The sequence below is a fragment of the Sitophilus oryzae genome, unplaced genomic scaffold (assembly GCF_002938485.1).
Source record: "Sitophilus oryzae breed Bouriz unplaced genomic scaffold, Soryzae_2.0 scaffold_808_pilon_pilon, whole genome shotgun sequence".
NCBI classification, from domain to species: domain Eukaryota; kingdom Metazoa; phylum Arthropoda; class Insecta; order Coleoptera; family Curculionidae; genus Sitophilus; species Sitophilus oryzae.
In genome coordinates this window covers 4,333,884-4,351,825 of record NW_022147426.1, presented here as the reverse complement: position 1 = coordinate 4,351,825, position 17,942 = coordinate 4,333,884, and the positions used below count along the sequence as shown (strand labels likewise).

Sequence of the window (17,942 nt, the reverse complement as noted above, 5' to 3'; positions counted from 1 at the left end):
CCATTCTGATTTTGCTTATGTTATAATAATATAACAATATAGTATGACGAAAACAGTTTAAAGGAAAAAACAAAATTTAAATCGTTTTTATTATTTTCTAGCATATCTATTCTGAACATTTTACGAGAAACTGTAGCTTTCTCGGTAAAACTGGTCGGTACAGAACTTGTAGTAAAGCTGCCCGTCCGTGCAGCACGCGTACGGCAACATATCAAAAGCGAAATCGATATCCGGAAAATGTAGCGCCAAAGTTTCCACGAATCTCGCCAATTTCGATGGAATTTTCCTCAATCTCTTCACCGTAAACCCCTTTTCCATAGTTTTCACCTCTAGCTGGCGATCTGGAAACTTTTTTGTAAGTTTTTCGGGCTTCAAGTCAGTGGAAAACTTCGGAAAACCATGTTGGTAGCGTTTTTCCGGCTTTTTCTTTGGTTTTTCGCACCTAAAAAGAATTAAAACAAACATGTATATTAAAATGACTATTTATAGGCTTAGTGCATTCTCCGCCGCTGCTGCCACCATCGGAGAATATCGTAAACAACTACTTTAAGGGGCGTTTTCACCCTCTTGGAATTTGAGATTCCAGAAACCTCTCCTTATCGAACCCCTACACCCCACAGTCAATCCGTTTGCCAAAAATCAGCTTTAAACGTCAAGCAGTTTTAGCAGAATCGTGATTACTCAACGGTCATATTTTATGAAACACCCTATATAAATTTATAAAAAATCTTAAAATATGTAAAACAGCAAAATAAAATATACGTGTTTAAGAGTTTTTCCCAAAAACTCACCGGTTTTTAAATAAAAAGTATTTTAATATTTGAGGGATAGTTTCACCCCCTTAGAATTCGAGTTTCGAAAAATCCCTTCTTCTCGAACCTCTACACCCTAAGTCAATCCGTTTTCCAAAAATCAGCTTTTTACGTCAAGCGCTTTAAGCAGGATCGTGATTAATCAATGACCAGATTTTTCGAAACACCCTGTATACGTTTTTAAAAAATCTCAAAATATGTAAAAAAACAAAATAAAATATACGTGTTTAAGCGTTTTTTCGGAAACTTGACCGTTTTTTAAATAAAAAATATGGTAATATTTGAGGGGTGGTTTCACCCTCTTGGAACTGAAATTTCGAAAAATCCCTTCTTATCGAACCTCTACACCCTAGAATCAACCTGTATGCCAAAATTGAGCTTCTTACGTTGAGTGGTTTGAGCAGGATCGTGATTAATCAGTATATTAGTATAGATTGATTGATTTTGATTCAAACCGCACTAGCAAAAAACTAAAATGCTTAAATATTATGACAAACAGGGGCGTAGATAGGTGTATGCTATGGGGGTGGTACTATGATTAAGTCGCAAAAAAAATCACTGTCGGAATTTTTTTGTCGAATTAAAACGACGGCGATTTTTTTGTCTTCAAAAAGATATAAAAACATAACACAAAAATTAAAATATAGATTTGTAAATAACATAAACAAAAATGAACGACGTTTATTAGTTAATTTTCTATAAACTATAAATAAAAAACTCTAAACTATAAAAAAAACTATAAAAACTATAAATAAAACTACAAAACAAAATCAAGTTTTCTAGTACGCTGTTTGGAAAACCTATCAATAACAGCATCAACATTTATTTCAATATCTTTATGGATATTGATTAGAGTTAACCCCACTAATCTGTCCTGGCCAATAAGAACACTTTGTATGCTTTTAATTAGGTCGAACATATTATAAACGATAAATCAACATAATTAAAAGCATACAAAGTGTTCTTATATGTCGGATATTAATTAAAAAAAATCCTTTCATAGTCAATGACTATTTCAATTCTCGTATCTCGTCAAGCGTCAGGGGGGGGTACTGTCCCGCAGTACCCCCCCCCCTATCTACGCCCTTGATGACAAAGCCACTATTTCAATATTATTTTAACGCGATCAACATACGGCGGCGTGGAATACATACTGGTAACTTCTGATTTCTGTCGTTGAAGCGCTGTGGTCGGAATTTGTTGGAATCAACTGAAATGTACCAAGCCTATACGAACAAGTAAAAAACTTGTTTTTATCGATTCCCGAATACAATTCCGACCACCCTGTATAATAATCCTACATGGCCATAGGCAACTATGAAATTAAATTAAAAAAAAACTCATCAACTAACCTACAAACATTTATCTTCTTCAAATCCTTCTTCGATTCCAGTTCTTTGAATTTCTGAGTCAGAGCATCCATACTGAAAAACTTCTCGCTGCCAGAACTCTTCTGACTCCCCTTGTTTGTAGTGGACAAGCTCTGAATATGCTCGGCCCTGCTCAGTCTTCTCTGCAACTCATCCAAACCTTCGAAATCAAACCCGACAGGGTTTTTCTCAAACTCTTTCCCCATAAACGTCTGTAACCCCGCCAAATTCCAGTTAACCCCTCTGATATCTTTGTTTTTCTTCAATAAAGCTTTTACTTTCAAGATTTTTGTACCGTAAGTATCAGATTTCCAAAGATCCAATAGTTTTTGCTCCTCCATCTTGAACCTAGCTTCTCTTTTCGCTACCAAACGCTCTATGCATTGCTCTTTTACTGTTAAAGCAAGCTCTGACAATGCTTGATTATCAAAACTAAACTCTGCATTATCGTAGAACAAAATATTACAAGTGTGTAGGTTTTTTAGTTTCATATTGGCCTTGTTACATTGCACGGAACAAAAATACACCAACTGACATCTCGGGCAAACCTGTAAGTCTTTTTCCCTGCCTTTAATACACTGAAAGCACACCTGGTACTTTGAAATCTCATCCAGTCCAGGCTTCAAAACGTACAAATTCTTATCAGAGGAAATGATATTCTTTTGGGGAAGATTGGCTTTGCATAGAAGCTCTTCCATTGCATTCTCTTTGGTCAGGCTATCTTTATCTTTACTACCTTTCTTCTCTTTTTTTATTTTGATTTTAGTTATTTTCTTGTAAACATCAACAAACTCCAGCAGCTTTAAGCAAGTCCTTTCTTCGAACCTTTCTTGGTCAAGCTTCCCAAAACCGAGCAGGTCGTTTAAGTTGCTCAAAACCAGCTCGGGAGTGAGATATTCAGCCAAAATTTTCGATATTTCTTCACTTTCCAGCAACCCCTCTTCAGCAAAATCATACAAAACATCAGTGGCAATCGTTTGGATTTGTTTCATTATCGTTTCTCTGCACAGAGTTTTAATGAATTCCTTCAAACCGCTTGATTCTGCCTTTGTTTTCGGCTGTTTTTGTTTGGACTTAGTTTTGTCATCGACCTTATAAAATTCGTCACCTTTTTCTATAAAGTCCAGAGCATTTTCTGCTTCGTCTACGGGGTTCAAGAAGTTTACGTCGATTTCACAAAGGCTTCTAAGCATTTCCTTGCATTTATCCATGGACAGTCGGTTTTCAAACCTTTTTAAACCATACAGGGTTAGGATATTGCCCGTATTGTATGGCAGTACTTCGTATGGATTGAACAAGTTAGTTTTAATAAAATAACTGGCTAGTTTGACGTTACCCACTAGTACAGCCAGAGATAAAGGTGTGTGTCCGAGATATTTAGCATGATAATCCACTCCAAATTCAATAAACAGCCTGGCCATATTTGGGAAATAACTGTATAAGTCGTCTTGAAAATCTTGACGCATGCTTAGCAAATGCAAAACATTCTTGCCCTCATCTTCTATTTCAACGCTCTCGGGTATATTCCCAGTAAAATATTCTTTCTGCTCCCTCCAGTGTAACTCAGATGTTCTTTTATTTGGATCGCATTTATTTTTAAGCAAAACCTGGCATATTTTCATATTTTCCATGGTTTTATCCAGAGAAGTAACGACGTGAAGGCAAGTTAAACTATTTTCAGTAATCGTACTTTGAACGTTAGCATTACATTTAAGAACTTCCAGTACCAAATCGACATTTTCAGTGTACAAAGACAAAAACAGGACTTCGTAAGGTACTTCTCCAATGTTCGGGTCACTTCCGTACTCTAACAGAGCCAATAGAGTCAAATATATTGATTTAAGCTCGATGGTTTGCTCGTGATCTTTGATCTCCTTAGAAATATCATTCTTCTTGTAACTAAAATCAAAAATGTAACTTTCTGGTTTAGATTTCTGTAAAAAGTTCTCGTTTTGAAGCTCAAGATTGGACAATCTCCTCAGAAGAAATGTTATTCTGGAATTGGACAGATCCAAGCTTCCTGTTTCAATTGAGGAAGATTTGGATAAGAGAGATGAAAGACTGGACATTGAAGTCTTCCTGTACCATTCTATCATATCTGTCTTTTTCAAAAAGTTGTTTCTCACTGGTAAAAAAGCTTTTTCCCAAGTTAAAACTCCGTTTTTCACAGAAATGTATCTTAGAAAAGTATGTGACAATGGTGTAACTCCTTCATCGTTGATTTGGTCAAGCTTAGCACCATAATTAGTTAGAATAGGTATAATTTCCAGTTGATTCTGAGATGCTGCATAAAAAACTGCGTTATTGCCGTTAGAATCGGTAACATTTGGGTTAACCCCATTCCTCAAACACTGCAACACTATTTTTTTGTTTCCCTTCGCACAAGCACCCAAAAACTCACGACAAAGCGCTTCCTGTTGTCCTGCCTGGCCAAAATTCTTTCTCCCATCAAAAATCAAACTCCTCACATCGAAGTTAACCTCGTTCTCCAAATTTTTGTTCTTGAAACAGTGTTTCTCCATGTCCATGATGAGCTCTTCGTTGTTCCAGGCGTATAGTTCTTCGACACAAACGCTTTTTGTTTGTTGGTGAGTTTCTTGAGTCAATTTTTCTTTTTGTTTTTCTAAAAATCTGTTTAGTTTTTGAGTTAAATTATCGTAGATGGTTTGGTAGAAGGCTGCTCGCTGTTCTATGTTGCTCAGTTGGTCTTCTAGGTATTGTAGGTCTCGAGATTTGTTTTCGTCTTCGCAAAAACACGGTTCCAGGTTCACTTCGTCGCTGGTTTGGGCGGTTTGCATCATTTCTTCGTAATTTACATCTTCAAAAACGGGCGGCATAGCATCAGCTCTTGACATGCGGAAATCAAGAAATTTTAATGTGTCGAACGAACCATCATCTTTGGGTTCCGAGTCTTTATCTGGAAATTGATAATACAAAATATCTTACTAAACAATAAAAAGAAGCAGCGTCACGTTAGGTTTAGGAAATAATATTTCAGTTATACAGGGTGTGTTTTAAATAAGTGCAAACATTTTCAGGGCTGCTAGATCTCGTTAAAAACACATATTTTCTCTATGCCTTTTTTCAAAAAGTCCACAATATCCGAGTTAATTTACTTCGAAATTTAAAAATAAATCTTGCTTAAATTTTATTGAGAACCAGTAGATTTTTTTCTAGGTTTTCTTTTTAATATACCACCACAGTTTAAAGAATATAAAATATATCAGTTGACCCACTCTAAGGAATTCTATTGTTATTTTGACTTCAAAGGCGGCCCGTGACCCTTCGAGGTGACAAAAAATTTGTACGTTTACCGGGTGCAGCGGAAGTGATATTTTATCAGTCAGAACGCTGGCCGTATACGAGGGATCAACTAAAAATACTAAGGAATTTGAATACAGCAAGTAGAAAAATCAAAATACAGTTTTAGGCGTCTTTAATAATTGATCAATATTTATTTACTTTCTGCTTATTATTATTTAATAACATATCTCATTGTTTACAAATATAAATACGATATAAATTGAAATGTGAAATAAAAAACGGATTTTAGTTAAGTACATTATCTTATAATACTAATTTATTCATGTTAATTTTGTTACATGGATGCTCTTTTGCAAAAATCTTTATTAAGCTGTGCGTAAAATTTAGTAAAAACTTGTCAATAGCGGAAGAAGTTGTATGCACGTATTTTTATTACCTGACGATAAAATTTGGACTTTCCAGGTAGGTAGTTAAAGTTAAATACAAACATCTAAAAAGTAAAACATGCTATTTAAAAAAATGCAAATATCTTAAATAATAATTTAATATGCACTTTGCAAACCGGTAAATACTGCAAAATCCCAAACATAATAGTAAAGTATCTACTACTACCTTTGAATAAGAAGACTAAGGAAGGAGCATAATGCTATCCATGTATTCATGCATGGTGGGCGGAAAAGGCACCATAAAAGCTCTCTAGGGTGGGGATCCTTGACAGTTCTGTTTGACGATTCATTTGACACATTTGAATTTGATTTGAAATTTTGTGGATTTGTCAGTCTTTATGGAGCTTATTTTATGTTATTTATTATTTATTCTACTACTGATAGTTGTATAAAGGTAGTAAATCTAGATGGAAATTGTGGCAGAACTTAAATTAACAGTGACACTGTCGCGATTTATAGAAAAAGACTCTAAAATAGTTGGTTGTGTAGCGTGCGGTAGATCTCGGCAAAAATTGAGTGAAATAATGGAACAACTTTTCGCTAGTAAGTGACTATATAATATACATACGTGTAGTAAACCGATCATTTATGAAATTCACTTAAATTAACTAAATTATATATTTTTCTTGCATTTTAGCTTTTATTTATTACTTGTCAAAGATTAGATGTCAAAGAATTTAGATACGTTAATTTGACTTACCTGCTTCAGTAGCGTATCGGATGTTTGTGTTAATAAATACTTATTATAACTTATCTATTTTTATTAGAATTATATATTTTTATAACAATTTTAATAACTACCAACATTTATTCACAACGTAAAATAAAACAACAAATTATTGAGTCTACCCCACGTCTACCCTACATCATAGTTTTACATTTTTTAAATAAAATCAGAACGACACTGATAAACCGGAATTTAAGTCGGCCATATTTGAGGCTCATCGCGGTGTACCTAAGATTTTTGATATGCTCCTTCATTAGTCTTCTTATTCAAAGACTACTACTCTAAAATATCAACTAAAATAATAAACTAATTGTTAAAAATAAATATTTTGTGCATATTCCGAGTAAAATCTTTTCTTAATTTATATGTATATTTTTAAAACAATTTATTTATAGTTAGGTTTCCATAATTATAATATACTTAATATGTCTAATACTTTAATTATTATATACTTAATATCCTATACTATATAAACACATATACCTTCCTTCATCTTTTGGGCACCTAAAGAACGATATATTGTCTGTCATTCTACTTTCACAACCATCCACTGCACAAATATTTCTAGTAGACATTTTATTCACAATTCGAACAAAACAACTAAAACACTATTTTTGGTTCACCCTGTGCGTCGGGCCGAAAACAAAACTAAAATAAACTTGGAACGCTGTGTACACGTCGAGCAACGGATGTAGACTGACCCAAGTCTACAAGACAGGCGGGGAGCGGCGGGAGGAGTTTTGATACGGGCGAAGAGTGGGTCAACTGATATATTTTATATTCTTTAAACTGTGATACCACCATTAAAAACATTTACACTTATTTACGACTCACTCTGTAGTTTTACTATGCCTATCGTGTCTTTATTTGTAGAATTTTACAAAATACAGCTTGCATACGCTGCCAACAAATTTGTGGCAATAAAATATGTGTACTTTAAAATTACCGAAAAAATGTAAAATTTCAATTTTTTTTTTCTAAAAAATTGGCGCGTATAGCCGCCCATACTAAAATATGTTAATATCTCAAAAACTGCGACTTTGACTGATTTTGATGTTTTTACAAATTTTGTTGCAAATATTATTCCTAATCTTAAATTGAAAACCGCGTTTCGCTAGCTACTGTAATTTTGGAGTTAAGATTTTTTAAAATTTTTAACCCCCTCACATACTCCCTTACCAACCCCCACCCCCACCGAAAACTAATGGCCAGATTCTCGGGTGCCATAGAGTATTTTTGTGCCAAATTTGGTTAAAATCGGTTTAGCGGTTTTTGAGTTATCGTGTTACAGACAGACACATACCTGTTGGTATGGTCGGCTAAAAAATCAGGGATGTATTTCTGGCTTCGGAGTCACTTCTATTAAAACTTACCGCAGATTTCTTCAACTATATCCGATACAGATTCCTGTTTCATCACACAACACTCCCTACAATACTGTATTTTCTTCAAAAGATCCATTTTTATCGTAATATAAGGTTTCAACTTCGTTTCAACCTCAAAAATTTTTCTTTTCAGCTGTTCAATCCTTATTCCATCATCTGAACACCCATCTGTTTCTTTAATATCTTCATCACATTCGGTATCATCTAAAGACACCTGAATGGTGTAATCTTCACCTCTATAGAACTCTTCATCAAACAACTGCTTGTTAAAGAACAAGCTGTTAATATTTCTGATGTTTTTATTTGATAGTTCGTCAATTTTTCCTAAAATCTCTTCATTTGCTTCAAGGGATTTAAGTAAACTTAGCCCATAATAAGAATTCTCGTCTTTAACAGGTATTAAGTACTTGAAACTTAACAACTTAGACCTTCCCATGGATGAGGAAGCGATCTTTTGAACAACATTACTTCCCACAGTACTGGATAACCTGACAAGCTGAAACCCGTTCCATAGTCCAACGTCCTGACTTCCATTTGGATAGGTAAGTAATCCAGGACCGTACCTTTTATGTTGTTTGAATAAACCTTGAAAGCTTGAACCGTTTTTGTAAAAAATCTGGCCGTATCCTTCGAATTTGTTGGCATAGAACCAGCCGTCGAAAAAATACTTTTCTAGTGATTTTTCCACGTCGTAGAACCCATGGCCGTGAAAATTGTTCAGTACCAAAGAACCCTCGTAGCTTTCTGTGTCGTTGGTGATTTTTTGAAAGACTTTCAAGCTTTTTGAACGTGTTTTTTCTCGATTGTGTTCTGAACTGGCGAGTTCTATCAACGTAGAACATTCTGTTTGAGATTTGTTTGACTCGTTTAATTCACACTCTTCTTGTAGATATGCTACGATCTCTTCCATGATATTTGTGTCAAGAATGTGTCATTCTTTTGACATTATAAGGGTAGGTTTGTATCATAGATAAAAGAAAATAATCTTCTATTAAGATAGATATGAAACTTAATAGTAAAATTTTGGGTCAAAGCGCCCCTCCGTGTTCTTAGTAGAGACTACGTTTAACCCAGCGCCTTCGCCTTTTCTGCTGTAAATATTTTTTATGTTTATATTTGATTTCAAAGGATTTAGTTTTTAAAGTTACACTGATATATTAGTATATCATAGTAACTTTAATAAAACATAAGAATATATATATTTTACAGTTTATTAAATATCAATTTTGACTACAAGGTAGAAAGTAAATCACAATATTTGATAAAACTTATAAGTATACCATTTTTACAGTTAATAAATAATAAAACTATTTCTGACTATGATATTTAAAATTTAGATAGATAGAATATTAAAAAACATACCGGTATTTGCAGACGCAGCCTCAAATTCAATAAAAACCAAAATTTTTCCTGCAAAAATAGGGATTTTTCACAGAAAAGGTATTTTTTGATTTATCAACAATCATTGTCAAGTTGACAATATACAGGGTGTTTTCTAATTAGTTTAAAAAATTGTGGTGTGATTCCTCATGTGTTCTTAAAACAATTTTTATATAACCATTGGGTTTAAAGTACTTCCTTTCTGATCTACAGTGTTTTAAAAATTAAAAAAAAAATCGATATTTTGCTTAAAATAAATGGTACACTACTGCTTTTTTAAAGAAAATATATTTTTTTCTTGACTGGCCATCCTTTTTCAACAAAATTGATCTTTTGAGTTTTTCTTGTTCATCAAACGGTTGCCGAAAAAATAAATATACTTATTAAGAGCCCGCCTTAAACCGTTTTCTAACAATTTTTTATTTTTTAGATTAATTAGGAAACACCCTGTATATGCATATCACAGGCAACCAAATAAATTAGTAACCTCTAAAAATTATTTTTCCTACCACTAGCGACATACCGTGTTTTTAGTGAGTACTAAATTATTTTATCAAAATTTCACCATATAAGTTTCCAGGCAATGGTTTGTATTTTGACGTTAAAATTGAAGAATTTGGCGAATGCGCCAGGATTTCTAATAACGTAAGACATGCTTTTTTTAACTTTTCAATATTTTTTATCAGTGCTATACAGTGTTAGCTTTAATATACTGAGGTGTTCATTGAGGAGACAGTATCTTGTTAAAATCCCCGTGAAAATCCATAGACTTAAATCAAGAAAAATCTTTTATAAATCCCGAGAAATTTCGTTAAGACCTTGCCAAAATTATCATGGATTGCCATTTTCCAGCTATCTTTGACGCCGTTTTTTTTCGATCGGATGGCTTAATTTTACATACGACAGTGAACTTTGTCAACGCACAGGCAACCCCCCTGAAATGAATCCTGGCGACGCCTATGTGTTTAGGTAAAATAAAAATACATCAATTTTATTATTTAAAATTTTTAATAAAGGTATATAAAACTACATTTTTTTTTGGTTGACCACTATACATTTAATAAAACCAATCATAACGACAATTTTGTATCACTTTTTGCTTTAAAATAGATCAAAAATATTATAGGAATCAGTGGCGGACACAGAGGGGCCCATGGCGTCCAGGCCCCCCTAAAATCTCAAAAAAATGGCGCCCTAAAAAGCATATTCTACATTACTTTTTATTTGGGCCCCCCTAAAATAAATTCCTGTATCCGCCCCTGATAGGAATGTTTTTTTTATAGTCTATAAAATGAATAACTTTTGAATTTTGACCGTTATTTTTTACCAACATGGCAAATATAAAATCCCTCTGTCAAAAAAGTGACAGTTCTTCCTCTTCTTGCAAAAATCAACACGAAATGTCATAATTGACAAAAGTAAAATGTCATCAGCTTTTGACATTTCTAAATATTAGAGCAATGCCGTCTCTAATAGAACAGCCACGGAAGCGAGATTTATGACGTCACACTAGTTAGATACTACGAATTAATAAATATGTTGTAGAATACATGGAAAACATAATTATTCCTTGTATTTTTGGTTTGTATTTTAAAAATGATATAGTTTACATGAAATATCATAATATACAGTTAATAAATACAATATAATATATACCTATTTATAGTAGGCAAATACTTTATACTTTTTTTTTATTTAATTTTTTCTTGGCTTTAGGTCAGGTAAACAATGAGAAAAACAGTTTTTTTTTATATTAAAAATTTCATTGATGTTTCGACCTGGTAGGGTCTTTATCAAAATTTATTACTAAAAAAAAATATAGTCACATTATGAACGTCCATTTAACCACAATAAAAATTCTATTTTGTTACCTTGAACGTAGATTTCGGCCGTTTTGTTTTACTTTTCATTTTAATTATACTTTTATATAAGTAAAACATACTTTAGCAAATAAACTATGAACCATACAAATGCAGCAAATGTTTTACAATATACAAATAATGAATAGGTGGTACATAAGATAATGGGTAAAATGTAAAATATATCTTAAATTTTGGGGTTTGAAAATCGATCTAATTTAACAAAAAACATTCAATATTTACTAATAGTGATGTATGTATTATTATTTGCATTCACAAAATTTTTTATATATTATAATGTTTACTGCAATTAATAAACTAATATAAACTTGTCGAAAGATGACCACATATTTTTTTAAATTATTATTCTTAACACAAAAACTATCTACATTGACTATGGAGTACGATTTCAGCCACATTGTAAAACATTTGCTGCATTTGTATGGGTCATAATTTATCTGCCAAAGTATTTATTACTATAAATAGGTATATATATTGTATTTATTAACTGTATATTATGTATATTTCATGTAAACTATATCATTTTTAAAATACAAACCAAAAATACGAGGAATAATTATGTTTTCCATGTATTCTACAACATATTTATTAATCCGTAGTATCTAACTAGCGTGACGTCATAAATCTCGCACCGGGGCTGTTCTATTAGAGACGGCATTGCGTCAGCATGGCCGCAAGTTGCTAACCTAATAAAATTAACACTAGAAAAGCCCGCGGGAACTGTCAAATTCAAAGTTATTCGTTTTACAGACTATATCAATATCACTCTATACTGGGTCAAGGGGATACTTCTAAACATCATCAAAACAAAAACATTCCTGCTATTTTCATAAACAATAATAAGAAAAAATGATAAACAAATTTCTTGAGACATACTAGGCTTTTTTATGGGCCTGTATATCGATGAAAATATAAACAGAATTTAAATTATCAAATTGAAAACTTGATATGGAGCTTTTTCAGAACATCTAACCGTCCTGTATATTCTTTTTATATCTTCATATTACAAACAAAAAAAAAATATCCAAAAAATAAAATTATATTGACAATTTTTCAAAGCTTAAAATAAAATTATTTTCTTTAAACATCAAGGCTAAATTTTTCGACAATCGAAATTATTCATAAGAGAAGTATGACGTAATGATTCTTTTATTTGTTTACATCATGGATTTATTTTTTTTAAGCAAAAACTATGAGTTGTACAAAAAAAATCAAGAGATTGTCTTTAAACGAATGAAGATTCGAGGGTCGAAATATTCCACCCCTAATAATATTTGCACTTATTTAAGACTTACCCTGTATACACATGTTACAGCAAATTTCATTGACAAATAATGTATATATGCAAGTCAGGTAAATGAAACTGAAGATATATAACGTTTAATTTTTTTTATAACGGCGGAAACTCTTCTTCCGAGCTTATATTTATCGGTTTGCTATCATTGGTTACAAACAGAAAACTATTCGGTGGACTAACATTTAACATAGAAGACGACGTTCTACTAACTGGAGATTCATTTTTTTCCTTTAAAATTTTCTGGTTTTTGGCAGGACTACCGTTTAATTCTTTCATCGCTTGTTTGGCCTTCCTATTTTTCACGTCTTCGCGAGCCTGTCTAAGCAAGACACTAAGCGGAGGAGCCGGTTTCGGCTCTGGAGTCTCCTCTACCAAGTTTTCTTTAGATGTTTCACTCGATTCCACATCTGCAAACATTTCTGGACTACTACTGTTTGTGTTGTTGCTTAGGGTGATCGGTGAATTACTTGTCGTGCTTCCTTGGTTCGATTTCTTTGATAATTGATGAGCTTTCACCGATAATTCGGTTATTTCGTTACTATAACCCAACACATGAAGCTAGAAACATTTCAGTTGAACTATATACATATTTTTTCCCTTATTTAACCTTTTCTTACCTTTCTTATTTGCTGAGTTATGTCATCACTTTCTATACTATTATTTATACTCTCCCCAGGTTTATAAACAGTGTTTCTACCTCCTCTACCCCTGCCAGATAGAACATAAGTTAAATTCTCGTCTTTTGGAAAGGTATTATTATTGGTACCGCTATTACTACTACTACTAGTACTGCAAGCGTTTTCTGGATGATCATCCAAATCATTTGGTGTGCAATAATCAGCATCGAATATACTAACTTCCTTATTTGATTCTATAGTTTTTCGATAATTTTGGATAGTTTCGGGAACGGTATAGTCCACATCGTTCTTCGGTATTACATCGTCGCAAAATGTTGAAAGGAGATCTTGTAAACTCTTTTCGTCAGCGATCATGTCTGAACTCATCCTGAAATAACAAAGAAAAAACTGTAAAAAAGTATGGTTAAATTACCAATTACTTACGTGGCGATAGTGTTAATTTTTTTTAGAAATAGCTTGTAAATATGTATTATTTCTTGTTATTCACAATGTGCTTTCCATCTGTTTTATGAGTATGCATTTCTCCGTATCCTTTTATATATTTTTTAAGCTATCGTTTGCAAAAATCTCGGCGCAGTTGTCAAAGTCAAAATGACAAACTAAACAGACCGTTTTGCCATCTATAAATCATTATAGGAACTAGAAATAGGAAACTAAAATGAATTTTTAAATCAAACAAAAAAATATTAATTTATTCCTCAACAGTATAAAAAAAACATAAATAGAATTTATTGATGTTAAATTGTAAATATACCAACACGATTTACTTTTGTTTAGGCTAAATTATTTTAGTAACTTTTCTTGTGCCATCTCTTGGATAGTAGTAAAACCAGAATTTATTATACCGAAAATGTTTATTTCTATGATTAAAGTATATATGCAACTCTTAAAACAAGGTGTATATCATGTGTATATCTTTAATAACATTTTATTATTTAATCTAGCCTTGATAAAAATGTTATTATTTTTGTGGTTATATCTTTGTTTGCCATTTTGCGTTGTTTTGATGAAAGAAAACAAAAATAGAGGTGAACCGCAAAGAAATAACGCGCTATAAAAACGATTCCCACATTATTTTAGTAAGATAGAACTTAAATTATTTTTAAAAATGTTATACCTTCAGGAAAAAGAGATTGGCGATATTTTAACATGGCCTGAAACCTTTGAAGCGACTGAGGCAGCATTAAAATCAGTGTCTCAAAGGAAAGTGACCATAAGTTCTAGAGTTTTTTCAGAAATTCAAGGAACAAAGAAATGGATGGTTACCATGTCGGGCAGTTTAGAAGATAAGAAGTACGGAGCGTGGTGTTGTAAAATATTAACTGGAAACCCTGAAAACGTAGATAAAAATCTACCGTCTTTCAGTGGTAGTATTTTGCATTTTGATGATTCGACTGGTATTTTAAAGTCGGTAAGTTTAAATGAACGTATTCTTGGTTGCCTATAAATTAGTTTTATTCTTTTTACAATTCATTATTGAATTTTCAATTGATTTTTATAGGTAATCGATGGTAGATTGATATCAAACTATAGAACAGCCGCTGCTTCGGCTGTAGCAACTAAATACCTGTTCAAACCAGAACAAGAACGTCGCCAAATTCTGTCTGTTCTTGGATTAGGTGAACAGGGTGTATCTCATGCTGAAGCATTTTATAATTACTTTAACTTTGATGAGGTACAGATTTTAAGCATTATATTTAATATAAAACATGTCTTATTTTTTATTCATTTTTAGATAAGGTTGTGGAACCGTACAAGTAAAAAGGCACAAACTTTGACTAATAACTTGAATAAAAAGTTTCAAACAGATAAATTCAAATTTTTCGAAAATAACAGGGATTGTGTAACAGATGCAGACGTTATAGTCACTGCTACAATTCCTAGTGATGTTCCCATAGTTAAATACGACTGGATTAAGAGCACTGCTCATATTAATGGTAAAAACCATATTACAGTGTTTTTATTTCTACCATAGATTAATATTAATCCTTTTTTAATTGCAGCTGTTGGTGTATCTACTTCAAGCGGCTTAGAACTAGACTCAGAAATCTACAAAAAAGCAAAGCTATACGTTGATCATAAGAACTCTGCGGAGATTGAACTGAAAAAACTGAAAAGTCTAGGAGTGGATCTTGGAACCGAAATAGGGGAAGTGGTTTTGGGTCAAGTTAGTCAACCTTCCCCTAAAACGCTTACTGTGTTTCAAAGTTTAGGTAAGTTAGTATAGTATCTAGCTCTCTATTTAGAGATTACGTGTTTGGTGAATTAGGTTTTTAGTGTTTTATTTTGCTGGCAGTTTAAAAAAATCACTAATATGCCTAAGTTATAAATTTTTAATTCTTTATAAAAACAATTCCATTAATTCCTCTTTTATTTTCTTTTATCCGTTGCGTTTCAATGGAAAAACCAAAAGCTTCATATATTTGGGTCTTTATTTGAATTTTCCAGAATTTCCATTTTGATCGCAGGAATTTTCCAGGACACTTGCCATTACCATAAACTGTTCTTTATTGTTTTTCTTTATTTTCTTTTTCGTTTGGCTGTTAAAGTTTGTTTACAGAAATATAATAGACCCTCAATTTGAGATATAATAAACCTTAGTTTTTACATCCGATATTCAGGATTTTTATTACAAGTATGTCAAAATTGTAGTTCATAAAGATTTTTTTACTAAAGTCAATTTTTAATTAAAGCATGTTTTCGTTATTTTTTTAGGTTTAGTAGTAGAAGATTGTGCAATGGTACGAATGATTTCCGATAAATATTCTAACAAATTATAGTATATTTTTTTTGTAAATATAATCTGATTTATAAAATTCTCGTGTACAATTTTAAGTTACTATACTCCTCCGAAACGGCTTAACCGATTTTGATGAAATTTTATATGTATATTCAGTAGGTCTGAGAATAGGTTGTTATACAGGGTGTTTCAAAACAAATGCGAAAAACTTCAGGGGATGATTCCTTGTTCAAAATAAAGGATAGTTTGCTTCATAAACGTTGGGTCAAAAGTCAACCATTAGGGAGATATCGCGGTACAAAGATGGCGGAAAAATAATGTTCTTATTTTTTATCTTGAAAACGAAAAGAGATAGACTAATGAAATTTTATGGAAGCATTACTGTTATGAAAACACACTTTCAGGTAATTTTTTTACTTTTCTAAAATGAGTGGAAGGGGTTGAAATAAACTACCCCTATCATTCTTGTTAACGAAATTTAAAGAAAAATCTTATCAAACACATGCAAAAAAATTAATTTGGATAGTTTAGTTTGTTTAGAAACTTTTTTATCTCTTCTATTTTTTGATAAAACTCACCGATTTGAAATTAAAAAATAAAATGTAAAGCATTACATGTCAGGACAAAAAACATTTTCTGATAAAGAATCTAGTGGGCTGCTGTAATTTTTTTAGGAAGAAATCTAGTCGGCCGCTGTTACTTTTTAGGATGTTCCTAATATTATTTTATTTGACATTACTCTACTGCAATACGTTATTATCTAGATGATTATTATTATCGTTATTATCACTAGATTCTTAATCTAAAAATGTTTTCTGTCCTGACATGTAGTGCTTTACATTTTATTTTTTAATTTCCAATCGGTGAGTTTTATCAAAAAAACACAAGAGGTAAAAAAGTTACTAAACAAACTAAACTATCCAAATTAAAGCATTTGCATGTGTTTGATAAGATTTTTCTTTAAATTTCGTTAACAAGAATGATAGGGGTAGTTTATTTCAACCCCTTCCACTCATTTTAGAAAAGTAAAAAAATTACCTGAAAGTGTGTTTTCATAACAGTAATGCTTCCATAAAATTTCATTAGTCTATCTCTTTTCGTTTTCAAGATAAAAAATAAAAACATTATTTTTCCGCCATCTTTGTACCGCGATATCTCCCTAATGGTTGACTTTTGACCCAACATTTATAAAGCAAACTACCCTTTATTTTGAACAAGGAATCACCCCCTGAAGTTTTTCGCATTTGTTTTGAAACACCCTGTATATTTTTTATACCCCTAAGCGATAAGGGTGGTCCACCCAAATTTATTTTTTTATTTTTCGGACAAAATTTTTTATTTTTATTTTTTTTATAATGCGGCATTAAAAAATACATACAACCCTATATTTTACTCTTCTACCATCAACCCCTATTTTTTAATAGCGATATTAGTAAATCAATCATTTCCAACCCCGTGAATAAAAAAGACTGTGGTGCCATAAAAATAAAGAAAACTCAAATAAATTGTTCATTTTTTTATTTCATGCCATTTCTTTTGACATCTATGTTCTATCATATATCTATAATCTAATTCTAGATTCTAGAGTTCTAGAGTACATAGAGATATTTGGTCCACAAGACAGGACAGTGTAACATGCTTAAGTCAGTTTGAAACAAGCTAAAAAACTTGAATTTAAAAAACAAATAAATCATTTAATAGGTTAAGAACAATATATCGATACATCTCAGTCATATAAAAGTTAATTTATAGAATTAACAATAATAAATCATATTTTTAAAGATGAAATCTCATTTTCTTTATTTAAAATAACATTTTTTATACAATGTTGTTCACCACATACGACACGGAGTATTGTAGCTAAACAATTAGATTTTTACAAATTTTAAGTTTTGGGTTCGTTGAAGGACTGTTAGAGCTACAATTTAGAAATAATTTTACAAGATACAGAGTGTCCCAAATAAGTAAAAAATGCTATAGTTGTATTTTTTTAAATGGAACAC

General features: G+C 31.9%; 3 protein-coding genes across 3 annotated transcripts; 1 reads left to right on the top strand and 2 right to left on the bottom strand.

Annotated features, from left to right (window-relative positions):
* Positions 1–89: 89 nt before the first annotated feature.
* On the bottom strand, positions 90–8,923 carry LOC115888823. The gene is made up of 3 exons (XM_030908678.1): positions 7,993–8,923; positions 2,165–5,099; positions 90–442 (listed from the first exon to the last, which is right to left on the bottom strand). The coding sequence occupies exons 1-3, from the start codon at positions 8,912–8,914 to the stop codon at positions 121–123; spliced, it is 4,179 nt and encodes a 1,392-aa protein (XP_030764538.1). The 5' UTR covers positions 8,915–8,923; the 3' UTR covers positions 90–120.
* A 2,973-nt stretch (positions 8,924–11,896) lies between these two features.
* Positions 11,897–13,778, bottom strand: LOC115888835. Its single transcript, XM_030908693.1, has 3 exons — positions 13,623–13,778; positions 13,179–13,566; positions 11,897–13,119 (listed from the first exon to the last, which is right to left on the bottom strand). The coding sequence occupies exons 2-3, from the start codon at positions 13,563–13,565 to the stop codon at positions 12,655–12,657; spliced, it is 852 nt and encodes a 283-aa protein (XP_030764553.1). The 5' UTR covers position 13,566; positions 13,623–13,778; the 3' UTR covers positions 11,897–12,654.
* Positions 13,779–14,154: 376 nt separating this feature from the next.
* On the top strand, positions 14,155–16,019 carry LOC115888864 (ketimine reductase mu-crystallin). Its single transcript, XM_030908729.1, has 5 exons — positions 14,155–14,610; positions 14,701–14,874; positions 14,935–15,136; positions 15,203–15,412; positions 15,915–16,019. Exons 1-5 carry the CDS (start codon positions 14,308–14,310, stop codon positions 15,977–15,979), a joined length of 954 nt encoding a protein of 317 aa, XP_030764589.1. The 5' UTR covers positions 14,155–14,307; the 3' UTR covers positions 15,980–16,019.
* The last annotated feature ends 1,923 nt before the right edge of the window (positions 16,020–17,942 follow it).

What these genes read in the sequence shown, in the direction of transcription:
- LOC115888823 (XM_030908678.1), bottom strand. Translation starts at nt 8,914, where the DNA reads ATGGAAGAGATCGTAGCATATCTACAAGAAGAGTGTGAATTAAACGAG. An exon ending in TATAGTTGAAGAAATCTGCG is followed by an intron (nt 5,100 to 7,992) that starts GTAAGTTTTAAT and finishes ATCAATTTCCAG; the next exon opens with ATAAAGACTCGGAACCCAAA. An exon ending in AAGAAGATAAATGTTTGTAG is followed by an intron (nt 443 to 2,164) that starts GTTAGTTGATGA and finishes AATTCTTTTTAG; the next exon opens with GTGCGAAAAACCAAAGAAAA.
- LOC115888835 (XM_030908693.1), bottom strand. Translation starts at nt 13,565, where the DNA reads ATGAGTTCAGACATGATCGCTGACGAAAAGAGTTTACAAGATCTCCTT. An exon ending in TAACTCAGCAAATAAGAAAG is followed by an intron (nt 13,120 to 13,178) that starts GTAAGAAAAGGT and finishes AAATGTTTCTAG; the next exon opens with CTTCATGTGTTGGGTTATAG.
- LOC115888864 (XM_030908729.1), top strand. Translation starts at nt 14,308, where the DNA reads ATGTTATACCTTCAGGAAAAAGAGATTGGCGATATTTTAACATGGCCT. An exon ending in CGACTGGTATTTTAAAGTCG is followed by an intron (nt 14,611 to 14,700) that starts GTAAGTTTAAAT and finishes TGATTTTTATAG; the next exon opens with GTAATCGATGGTAGATTGAT. An exon ending in ATTACTTTAACTTTGATGAG is followed by an intron (nt 14,875 to 14,934) that starts GTACAGATTTTA and finishes ATTCATTTTTAG; the next exon opens with ATAAGGTTGTGGAACCGTAC.